This window comes from Bombina bombina, chromosome 4 (assembly GCF_027579735.1).
Source record: "Bombina bombina isolate aBomBom1 chromosome 4, aBomBom1.pri, whole genome shotgun sequence".
NCBI lineage: Eukaryota > Metazoa > Chordata > Amphibia > Anura > Bombinatoridae > Bombina > Bombina bombina.
In genome coordinates this window covers 1,221,385,748-1,221,397,610 of record NC_069502.1, presented here as the reverse complement: position 1 = coordinate 1,221,397,610, position 11,863 = coordinate 1,221,385,748, and the positions used below count along the sequence as shown (strand labels likewise).

The window sequence follows — 11,863 nt, the reverse complement described above, 5'->3', positions numbered from 1 at the left end:
ACACACACACACACACAGATATGCACTCACATACACATATATACACACACATACACAGGCACAAACACACACAGGTATGCACTCACATACACAGATATACACACATACATACACAGGCACAAACACACATATATACACACACACAGGTATGCACTCACATACACATATATACACACACATACACAGGCACAAACACACACAGGTATGCACTCACATACACAGATATACACACATACATACACAGGCACAAACACATATACACACACACACACAGGTATGCATTCACATACACAGATATACACACATACATACACAGGCACAAACACATACATATACACACACACACACACACACAGGTATGCACTCACATACACAGATATGCACACATACATACACAGGCACAAACACATACATATACACACACACACAGGTATGCACTCACATACACAGATATACACACATACATACACAGGCACAAACACATACATATACACACACACAGGTATGCACTCACATACACAGATATACACACATACATACACAGGCACAAACACATATACACACACACACAGGTATGCACTCACATACACAGATATGCACACATACATACACAGGCACAAACACATACATATACACACACACACACAGGTATGCACTCACCTACACAGATATACACACATACATACACAGGCACAAACACATATATACACACATACACACAGGTATGCACTCACATACACAGATATACACACATACATACACAGGCACAAACACATATATACACACACACACACACACACACACAGGTATGCACTCACATACACAGATATACACACATACATACACAGGCACAAACACATATATACACACACACACACACACACACAGGTATGCACCCAGATACACAGATACACAGGCACAAACACATACACACACACACACAGGTATGCCAGGATATACCCACATACATACGCAGGCACAAACACACAGACACACAGGTATTCACTCACACACACAGATATACACAGGCACAAACACACACACACACACACACATATATATATATATATATATATATATATATATATATACACATACGCATACATACACACACACAGGTATGCACTCACATACACAGATATACACACATACATACACAGGCACAAACACATACATATACACACACACACACACAGGTATGCACTCACATACACAAATATACACACATACATACACAGGTACAAACACATACACACACACACACACACAGGTATGCACTCACATACACAGATATACACACATACATACACAGGCACAAACACATATACACACACACACACACAGGTATGCTCTGACATACACATATATACACACATACATACACAGGCACAAACACATATACACACACATACAGGTATACACTCACATACACAGATATACACACACACAGGCATGCACTCAAATACACAGATATACACACATACATACACAGGCACAAACACATATATATATATACACACACACACACACAGATATGCACTCACATACACATATATACACACACATACACAGGCACAAACACACACAGGTATGCACTCACATACACAGATATACACACATACATACACAGGCACAAACACATACACACACACACACACACACACACACACAGGTATGCACTCACATACACAGATATGCACACATACATACACAGGCACAAACACACACACACAGGTATGCACTCACATACAAAGATATACACACACACATACACAGGCACAAACACACACACAGGTATGCACTCACATACACAGATATACATACATACATACACAGGCACAAACACATATAAATACACACACACAGGAATGCACTCACATACACAGATATACACACATACATACACACACACACAGGCACACACACACACACACACACAGGTATGCACTCACATACACAGATATACACACATACATACACAGGCACACACACACACACAGGTATGCACTCACATAAACATATATACACACATACATACACAGACCCAAACACACACACACACACACACAGGTATGCACTCACATACACATATATACACACACATACACAGGCACAAACACACACAGGTATGCACTCACATACACAGATATACACACATACATACACAGGCACAAACACACATACACAGGTATGCACTCACATTCACAGATATACCCACATACATACGCAGGCACAAACACACAGACACGCAGGTATTCACTCACACACACAGATATACACAGGCACAAACACACATATATATATATATATATATATATATATATATATATATATATATATATATACACACACATACGCATACACACACACACACACAGGTATGCACTCTTATACACAGATATACACACATACATGCACAGGCACAAACATATACACACACACGCGCATGCTCACACACACAGGTATACACTCACACTATACACACACACACACAGGTATGCACTCTTATACACAGATATACACACATGCATACACAGGCACAAACACATATACACACACATGCGCGTGCTCACACACACAGGTATGCACTCACACTATACACACACACTGTATATACATTCACATATAGATAGACACAAGCATACACACATATATACAAGCAAACACACACATATATACACTCACATACACAGATACATGCATAAAATCACACACACACACACATACAAATACAAACACACACACATACTGTATATACAAACACATATATACACTCACATATAGACAGATACATGCATACACTCACATACACACACATATATACAAACACACACACACATATATATATAGAAACACACACACACACACACATATATATATATATATATATATATATATATATATATATATATACACACACTCACATATGCATAGAAACACACATACACAAACATATACACACACACTTCCCCTGCAAGTGGCAGTAGCTGTACAATCTACTGACTGTAAACTGAGCCAATTTACTCCAAATTTTAGGTGAAGAATCATACCCACCTTGCTGTATGCCCACTCTCTGGTTTGTTGGCTCCAAGTGTTCCCTGTGGGCTTTCTCCAGCTTCTCTCTGTCAAACACTGGGATAGGCTGGCACAGGTCTGGTATTCGGTAGCTGAGAAGACTTCTGAAATAGGAAAGAATAGTTTGTAGCTTATTTACAATAAGAGATATGGGTAGAGCCTGGCAACTCTACGCCTGGTGAAATGCTTGTAAGATGAATAGAGCCTGGTTCCTCTAGGTTTGGAAAAATTCTTGTGAGATGGGTAGAGCCTGGCTCCTCTACGGTTGGAGAAATTCTTGTGCTATGCGAGATGGATAGAGCCTGGCTCCTCTAGGGCTGTAGAAATGCTTGTGAGGTGTGAGATGGGTAGAGCTTGGCTCCTCTAGGGCTGGAGAAATTCTTGTAAGGTGTGAGATGGGTAGAGCCTGGCTCCTCTATGGTTGGAGAAATGCTTGTGAGGTGTGAGATGAATAGAGCCTGGCTTCTCTAGTTTTGAAAAAATTATTGTGATGTGCGAGATGGGTAGAGCCTGACTCCTCTAGGGCTGGAGAAATGCTTGTGAGGTGTGAGATGGGTAGAGCCTGGCTCCTCTAAGGCTGGAGAAATGCTTGTGAGGTGTGAGATGGGTAGAGCCTGGCTCCTCTAGGGCTGGAGAAATGCTTGTGAGGTGTGAGATGGGTAAAGCCTGGCTCCTCTAGGGTTGAAGAAATGCTTGGGAGGTGTGAGATGAATAGAGTCTGGCTCCTCTAGGGCTGGAGAAATGCTTGTGAGGTGTGAGATGGGTAGAGCCTGGCTCCTCTAGGGCTGGAGAAATGCTTGTGAGGTGTGAGATGGGTAGAGCCTGGCTCCTCTAGGGCTGGAGAAATGCTTGTGAGGTGTGAGATGGGTAAAGCCTGGCTCCTCTAGGGCTGGGAAAATGCTTATGAGGTGTGAGATGGGTAAAGCCTGGCTCCTCTAGGGCAGGGCTGAAGAAATGCTTATGAGGTGTGAGATGGGTAAAGCCTGGCACCTCTAGGGCTGGAGAAATGCTTATGAGGTGTGAGATGGGCAAAGCCTGGCTCCTCTGGGGCTGGATAAATGCTTATGAGGTGTGAGATAGGTAAAACCTGGCTCCTCTATTGCTGGAGAAATGCTTGTGAGGTGTGAGATGGGTAAAGCCTGGCTCCTCTATGGCTGGAGAAATGCTTGTGAGGTGTGAGATTGGTAAAGCCTGGCACCTCTAGGGCAGGGCTGGAGAAATGCTTGTGAGAGTACAAGAATAATGTGATGTCAGAGAAGTCCACTCTTGAGGAGGACAAGATAATTCCTAAACATGTAGATCTCCATGTGCTGTTTGTTTTTGAGCACTTTGGGCAAATATTAAAATATTAAACATTATCTCACCTGGAGGGGGATGTGGTGATGTCGCCTCCTAGTGCTGTGTCACCAAGCAGGTCCCTGTCCTCAAGCCCTAAAAATGAAACATATCATGTTCAGCCCACTAACCATTAATGAGTTTCCCCTAGCCAAGCTTAGCAACTGGACCAATAATTCGACCATTACACAACCAGACAGTCAATTAAACTGACCAATAGCTAAACAAATAATTCATCAGGCCACTATTCAGTTGGATAATTAGGTAAACTGACCAGTATAATCAGCGTATTTAAAATGTCCATGAACTCACACTAGCAGCATACCTAACCCAAACCGTTAGCAAAGCCTCTCACCTGCGTTGTGCTGAACTTTAGATACCCATTCCTGCAGCAGGGCAGGCGAGGGGGCGCGGAGCAGGTACTCAGAGCCATCATATAACCTGAGGGGCCAGAAGACAGGAGACATAAGTGATTGGGAAAGAAATATGGTTATATAGTGAGAATGGCTAATGAAGAAATCTAGTGAATGAGCATCAGGAAAGTGTTTTTTTGTCCCACTACACACAGGGCTGAAAACATAACAATCCCTTGTGTGCAACAATTCAGATCTTGTGAGATACAAGAGTCAGTTAGTGGCTGACATGATATGCCACTTCATAGTGTCTATGAATAAGCTCCACAAAGGTCGCGAAATGCGTCATTCTTTTGCTTAGACGCTATGCCATGTCTATCTCTTTTTTTTAACCTTTTTTCAATAAAACTTGTGCTTTTATATTTTGCATTTACTCTTTGTGCTCAATAATGTGGTGTGCGGCTTGATCCGCACTTCAGATCTAAGGGGAATCTCGTTTTGGAGTTTTAGCACTTCTGTGTATATGGAGCTGGAAAGAGCTTGGAGCCGCGGTTACTGTGTTGGATTCTGCTTGCAATTTAAAACATATTTCTAATTTATTATCAAATTTACTTAATTATTATTATTATTATCAGGTATTTGTAGAGCACCAACAGATTCTGCAGCGCTATAAACATAGGCAGTATACAAGATAACATTTATAGGGATCAAATGGGTAGAGGGCCCTGCTGAGAGTTGCACTGTTGTAGTTGGCTCTTATGAAGGTGATCTACAAACAGCTGGGCTCATAGGCTTACATTCTAAGGGGTTAGTGTAGGTTGTATGCATCCCTGAACAGTAGAGTCTTTAGGGAGCGCTTGAATCTGTTAAAACTAGGGGAGAGTCTTGTGGAGCGAGGCAGAGAGTTCCACAAGGTGGTAACCAGTCTGGAGAAGTGTGATGAGGTGACAAGAGAGGAGGAGAGTAGGAGGTCATGAGCAGAGCGAAGGGGACAGGAGGGAGAGTAGGAGGTCATGAGCAGAGTGAAGGGGACGGGAGGGAGAGTAGGAGGTCATGAGCACAGCGAAGTGGACAGAAGGGAGAGTCGGAGGTCATGAGCAGTGGTAAGGGGACGGGAGGGAGAGTAGGAGGTCATGAGCAGAGCGAAGGGGACGGGAGGGAGAGTAGGAGGTCATGAGCAGAGCCAAGGGGATGGGAGGGAGAGTATCTGGAGACAAGGTCTGAGATATAGGGGGGAGCAGTGCAGTTGAGGGCTTTGTGTGTCAGAGTCAGAATTGTGTGTTTAATCCTGGAGGCAAGAGGAAGCCAGTGAAGGGAATAGCAGAGAGGTGCAGCAGATGAAGAGCAACGTGTAACTTCATTCTCTTGGTATCTTTTGTTGAAAAGAAGGGACGTATGTTCAGGAGCGTGCACGTGACTATATGGCAGCAGTTCTGCACGAATGTTATCCATTTTCAAGAGCAATAGATGGCAGCACTGTTTATTGCCCTGTGATGCTCCAGACACCTACCTAAGTAGCTCTTCAACAGAGAATACTATGGGAACTAAGCACTTCTGATAATAGAAGTAAACTATAAACTTTTTTTAAATTGTCTGCTCTGTGAGAATCACAAAAAAAATGTTTGGGTTCCCTTTAAGACAAGAATATCTAATGAAAAGAAAACAATGGGATTAATGTACTCTAATGGCATGATAGAGAAATAGTGGGAGGGGCTAAGAGTTAGAGAATGTGGGAGGGGCTAAATCAGAGGGAGGGGTCATGGTAGTTGAGATTATAATGGAGGGAGGGGCTTTGATACACAGCGAGTGGGCAGAATGTGCTTATAAGGGCCAGGGCCACCATCAGGGGGTGACAGGGGTGACTCCTGTCAGGGGCCCAATAAACCAGGGGGGCCCCATGAGGCAAGAACTAAAAAATTTTTTTTTAAATTTTGGCAGCCACCAGTGGTTACTACAGCAGAGTGCTAATTGAGCATGGGAAATGTTATTACAAGGAGTAAAGTATTAGCATTTGAGAGGATTTCTGAGTGTGCATTAAACCACTATGCACAGTGTGAGACAGACTTGGCACTTTGTTTGTACAGTGTGTGCCTGAGTCAGATGGCAGATCATTTTCATTTGCAGAGGAGGTAGGACTTACTTAGCAAATGTTTTTTATTTTTTTGTGCAATTTCAGATTGTAACTTCAGTGTGGTAGTAGTTGTATCGTGGGGCCAGGGGTCCATAAAAACACATTTTTTTAGCAGTATTTAGGATTATTTGACAATGCTGTAGAAATTCTATATTTAAAACCATGCAGAAATGTTTCCTCCTCAATACACAGATGGTAGGTGCCCTTTTGGAAGATATGCATTTTATATATATATATATATATATATATATATATATATATATATATATATATATATATATATATATATAACATTCCAGTTTACTGCCCCTTTATGCAAGGATTTTCTAGATGCAAGGAGGAATTTTATCTAAGATTTTTACATCTGCATAAAATGTTATACTCTCAGACTAAGATTGCTCAGTGTTTGAAATGAGACAGGTTAACTTAAAACTGTTCAGTTTACACTACAGCTGACTTAATTTTGAAATACATACAAACAATCCTGCATTTAACCAGATCTAATGGTATGAGTACCACAGCTTATGGTTCCACCAAGACATATAGAGTACAGCATTTTCAAAATCCATAAGTACAGCTGACAGATGGGAACATTTGTACACTATATTTGAAGTGGTGCTCTTGGTTGGGGAAAATGGGGAAAAAACAAACAAACATACGTCAACCTTTTAAAAGTACTTTTCTTCATCTAGCCATCTACCCAGATCATTAATGTGCAAGTTTGAATTCACAGAATTATTTTTGTTTGCACATTTACAAATATGATTCTTTAAAAAGTGATCTCTTAATTTCTGCAATTTTTTTATCATGCATGTCACACACTGTTGATTTAGGGGATGCAAGGTGCATAAATGTTTCCTCCTGTGAGTGTTTCTGTGGGTGTCTGTGTTTATGTCTTTGTGCTTTTGTTTGTGTCTCTATGAGGGTGGGTGTGTATGTCTTTGTGCATTTTCTGTGGATGTCTGTGAGGATGGGTGTGTATGTCTGTGTTTTCTGTGGATGTCTCTGTGAGGGTGTGTGTTTTCTGTAGGTGTCTCTGTGAGGGTGTGTGTATGTCTTTGTGTGTTTTCTGTGGATGTCTCAGTGAGGGTGTGTGTATGTATGTCTCTGTGTTTTATGTGGTTGTCTCTCTGTGTGTGTATGTCTTTGTGTGTTTTCTGTGGGTGTCTTTGTGTGTGTGTGTGTATGTCTTTGTGTGTTTTCTGAGGCTGTCTCTGTCGATGTTTCCTTGGGTGTATGTGCAAGTTTGAGTTTGTGTGTGTGTCCATTGTCTGTTCCTTTTTAGTATAAAAAAAAATAAAATAAAAAAAAAAATAAAAAGAGAGAGATGCACCTTTTTAGGACATTTTGACCTTACTACTGATTATTCACATCTTTCTACAGACTTTGAGACTAATGAGACCTTTCCCGAAGTCACCAATCCACAATTTAACCTTATAAATTATTGTTTAGGCAGTTCAGGGCCCTTCCTTTCAGCCACTGCATGCTGTTGTCATCATTTAGTTGTCATTTTCCTTTACAAAAAGATAATCAGAACTCCATATTTTGTTTTCTAAATCTCCTTTTTTTTTTTACAAAACTGTAGTTTACCTCATTACTTGTCAGGTCAATGTAAACAAGGGCTGAGTGTCTGTGTGGGTGTCTGAGTGTGTTTGTGTGTTTCTTTGCGTGTCTGCTAGAGTGTCTATATGTGAATCCTTATGTGTGAGTGTGTGTGTTCAGTATATGAGTGAGTCTGTGTGTTTGTATGTTACTACCTTTACAACATTTCCAAGTTTAAATAGACACTTAAGAATAAAGTGCATATACGTTTTAGTCACTTGGTCAAAAATTGCACATGTCAAAGGGGGGGAGGGGGGGCCCTGATCAATGGTTAAAGGGACACTGAACCCAAATTTTTTCTTTCATGATTCGGATAGAGCATGCAATTTTAAGCAACTTTCTAATTTACTTCTGTTATCAATTTTTCTTCGTTCTCTTGATATCTTTATTTGAATAAGAAGGCATCTAAGCTAAGGAGCCAGCAAATTTGTGGTTCAGAACCATGGACAGCATTTGTTTATTGGTGCTGTCCAATCAGCAAGGACAACCCAGGTTGTTCACAAAAAATGGGCCGGCATCTAAACTTAAATTCTTGCTTTTCAAATAAACATACCAAGAGAATGAAGAAAATTTGAAAGTTAGAAAGTTAGAAAGTTGCTTAAAATTGCATGCTCTATCTGAATCACAAAAGAAAAAATTTGGGTACAGTGTCCCTTTAAGTCAGGGGCCCCAAATTTTTTTAGTGGCAGCCCTGATAAGTGCTAAAGAGATTAAGTCAGAAGAAAGGCTTTCAAAGGGACAGGAATCACAAAATGTTTCTTTCATGATTCAGGTAAAACATTCAATTGTAAACAACTTTCCATTTTACTTCTATTATCTAATTTGCTTCATTCTCTTTCAATCCTTTGCTGAAAAGAATATGTAGGTAGGCTCAGGAGCAGTAATGCATTCATGTGAGCTTGATGCTGATTTGGAGGGTGCACATATAGGCTTCATGATTGGTTATCTCAATCTGTTCAGCTAGCTCCCAGTAGTGCATTGCTTTTCTGTCAACAAAGGATAACAAGAGAATGAAGCAAATTAGATAATAGAAGTAAATTGGACAAGTTGTTTAAAATTATCTGTGTCATGAGACACAAATTGGGGTTTCAAGTCCCATTAATAGTAAACAAAGCTGTGATGGAGACAGAAGGTCTGAAAGTCACTGCAACAGAGTGAAGGGTTTGGTGCACAGAAGGACGGTGATGGAGGAACATAGCAAAGGGAATATGATTTATTATGGAGGAAGTGACTAAGGTAGGAGGCGTGACTAAAAGGGGGAGGAGCTTTGGTAACTGAGTCAGAATAAATAAATTACTAGGTTTCATTTCATAGACACCTTGTTACCCTGACCTTACAGTGACTCTAGTGAGAGAGTCTCAGTGTCACACTCACCGCAGGCGGAAGCAGTTGTCTCTCTTTGTGTAATCAGTCTCTGGGGTGCAGACAGCTCCAGTGAGGTGCAGGGGAGGGGCTGATGCCGAGCTCTGGGGAGTGGGGACACATGGGTATAAATATATCATAGTATTCTACATGTAGTCTATTACACCTGCCCCGCTAGAGCCCCCCTGTAGTCTATTACACCTGCCCCACTAGAGCCCCCCTGTAGTCTATTACACCTGCCCCGCTAGAGCCCCCCTGTAGTCTATTACACCTGCCCCACTAGAGCCCCCCTGTAGTATATAACACCTGCCCCGCTAGAGCCCCCCTGTAGTATATTACACCTGCCCCACTAGAGCCCCCCTGTAGTATATAACACCTGCCCCGCTAAAGCCCCCCTGTAGTATATTACACCTGCCCCGCTAGAGCCCCCCTGTAGTATATTACACCTGCCCCGCTAGAGCCCCCCTGTAGTATATTACACCTGCCCCGCTAGAGCCCCCCTGTAGTATATTACACTTGCCCCGCTAGTGCCCCCCTATAGTATATTACACCTGCCCCACTAGAGCCCCCCTGTAGTATATTACACCTGCCCCGCTAGAGCCCCCCTGTAGTATATTACACCTGCCCCGCTAGAGCCGCCTGTAGTATATTACACCTGCCCCGCTAGAGCCCCCCTGTAGTATATTACACCTTTCCCGCTAGAGCCCCCTGTAGTATATTACACCTGCCCCGCTAGAGCCCCCCTGTAGTCTATTACACCTGCCCCGCTAGAGCCCCCCTGTAGTATATTACACCTGCCCCTCTAGAGCCCCCCTGTAGTCTATTACACCTGCCCCACTAGAGCCCCCTGTAGTATATTACACCTGCCCTGCTAGAGCCCCCCTGTAGTATATTACACCTGCCCCGCTAGAGCCCCCCTGTAGTCTATTACACCTGCCCCGCTAGAGCCCCCCTGTAGAATATTACACCTCCCCGCTAGAGCCCCCCTGTAGTCTATTACACCTGCCTCGCTAGAGCCCCCTTGTAGTCTATTACACCTGCCCCACTAGAGCCCCCCTGTAGTATATTACACCTGCCCCACTAGAATCCCCTGTAGTATATTACACCTGCCCTGCTAGAGCCCCCCTGTAGTCTATTACACCTGCCCCGCTAGAGCCCCCCTGTAGTCTTTTACACCTGCCCCGCTAGAGCCCCCTGTAGTCTATTACACCTGCCCCGCTAGAGCCCCCCTGTTGTCTTTTACACCTGCCCCGCTAGAGCCCCCTGTAGTATATTACACCTGCCCCACTAGAATCCCCTGTAGTATATTACACCTGCCCTGCTAGAGCCCCCTGTAGTATATTAAACCTGGCCCGCTAGAGCCCCCCTGTAGTCTTTTACACCTGCCCCGCTAGAGCCCCCTGTTGTCTATTACACCTGCTCCACTAGAGCCCCCTGTAGTATATTACACCTGCCCCGCTAGAGCCCTCCTGTACTATATTACACCTGCCCCGCTAGTGCCCCCCTATAGTCTATTATACCTGCCCCACTAGAGCCCCCTGTAGTCTATTACACCTGCCCGCTAGAGCCCCCTGTAGTATATTACACCTGCCCCGCTAGAGCCCCCCTGTAGTATATTACACCTGCCCCGCTAGTGCCCCCCTATAGTCTATTACACCTGCCCCGCTAGAGCCCCCTGTAGTATATTACACCTGCCCCGCTAGAGCCCCCCTGTAGTATATTACACCTGCCCCGCTAGTGCCCCCTATAGTATATTACACCTGCCCCGCTAAAGCCCCCTGTAGTCTATTACATATGCCCTGCTAGAGCCCCCCTGTAGTCTATTACACCTGCCCCGCTAGAGCCCCCCTGTAGTATATTACACCTGCCCCGCTAGAGCCCCCTGTAGTATATTACACCTGCCCCGCTAGAGCCCCCTGTAGTATATTACACCTGCCCTGCTAGAGCCCCCCTGTAGTCTATTACACCTGCCCCGCTAGAGCCCACCTGTAGTATATTATACCTG

General features: G+C 43.3%; 1 protein-coding gene across 4 annotated transcripts in view; it reads right to left on the bottom strand.

Annotated features, from left to right (window-relative positions):
* Positions 1 to 11,863, bottom strand: part of LOC128658211 (uncharacterized) — a 149,781-nt gene that overhangs the window by 12,348 nt on the left and 125,570 nt on the right. For all 4 annotated transcript variants that reach the window (XM_053712740.1, XM_053712744.1, XM_053712741.1 and 1 more), the window contains 4 exons: positions 9,871 to 9,962; positions 4,766 to 4,851; positions 4,440 to 4,506; positions 3,055 to 3,179 (listed from right to left, as the gene is read on the bottom strand). In XM_053712740.1, coding sequence (XP_053568715.1) covers positions 3,055 to 3,179; positions 4,440 to 4,506; positions 4,766 to 4,851; positions 9,871 to 9,962 — 370 coding nt within the window. The remainder of the gene's footprint in view (positions 1 to 3,054; positions 3,180 to 4,439; positions 4,507 to 4,765; positions 4,852 to 9,870; positions 9,963 to 11,863) is intronic.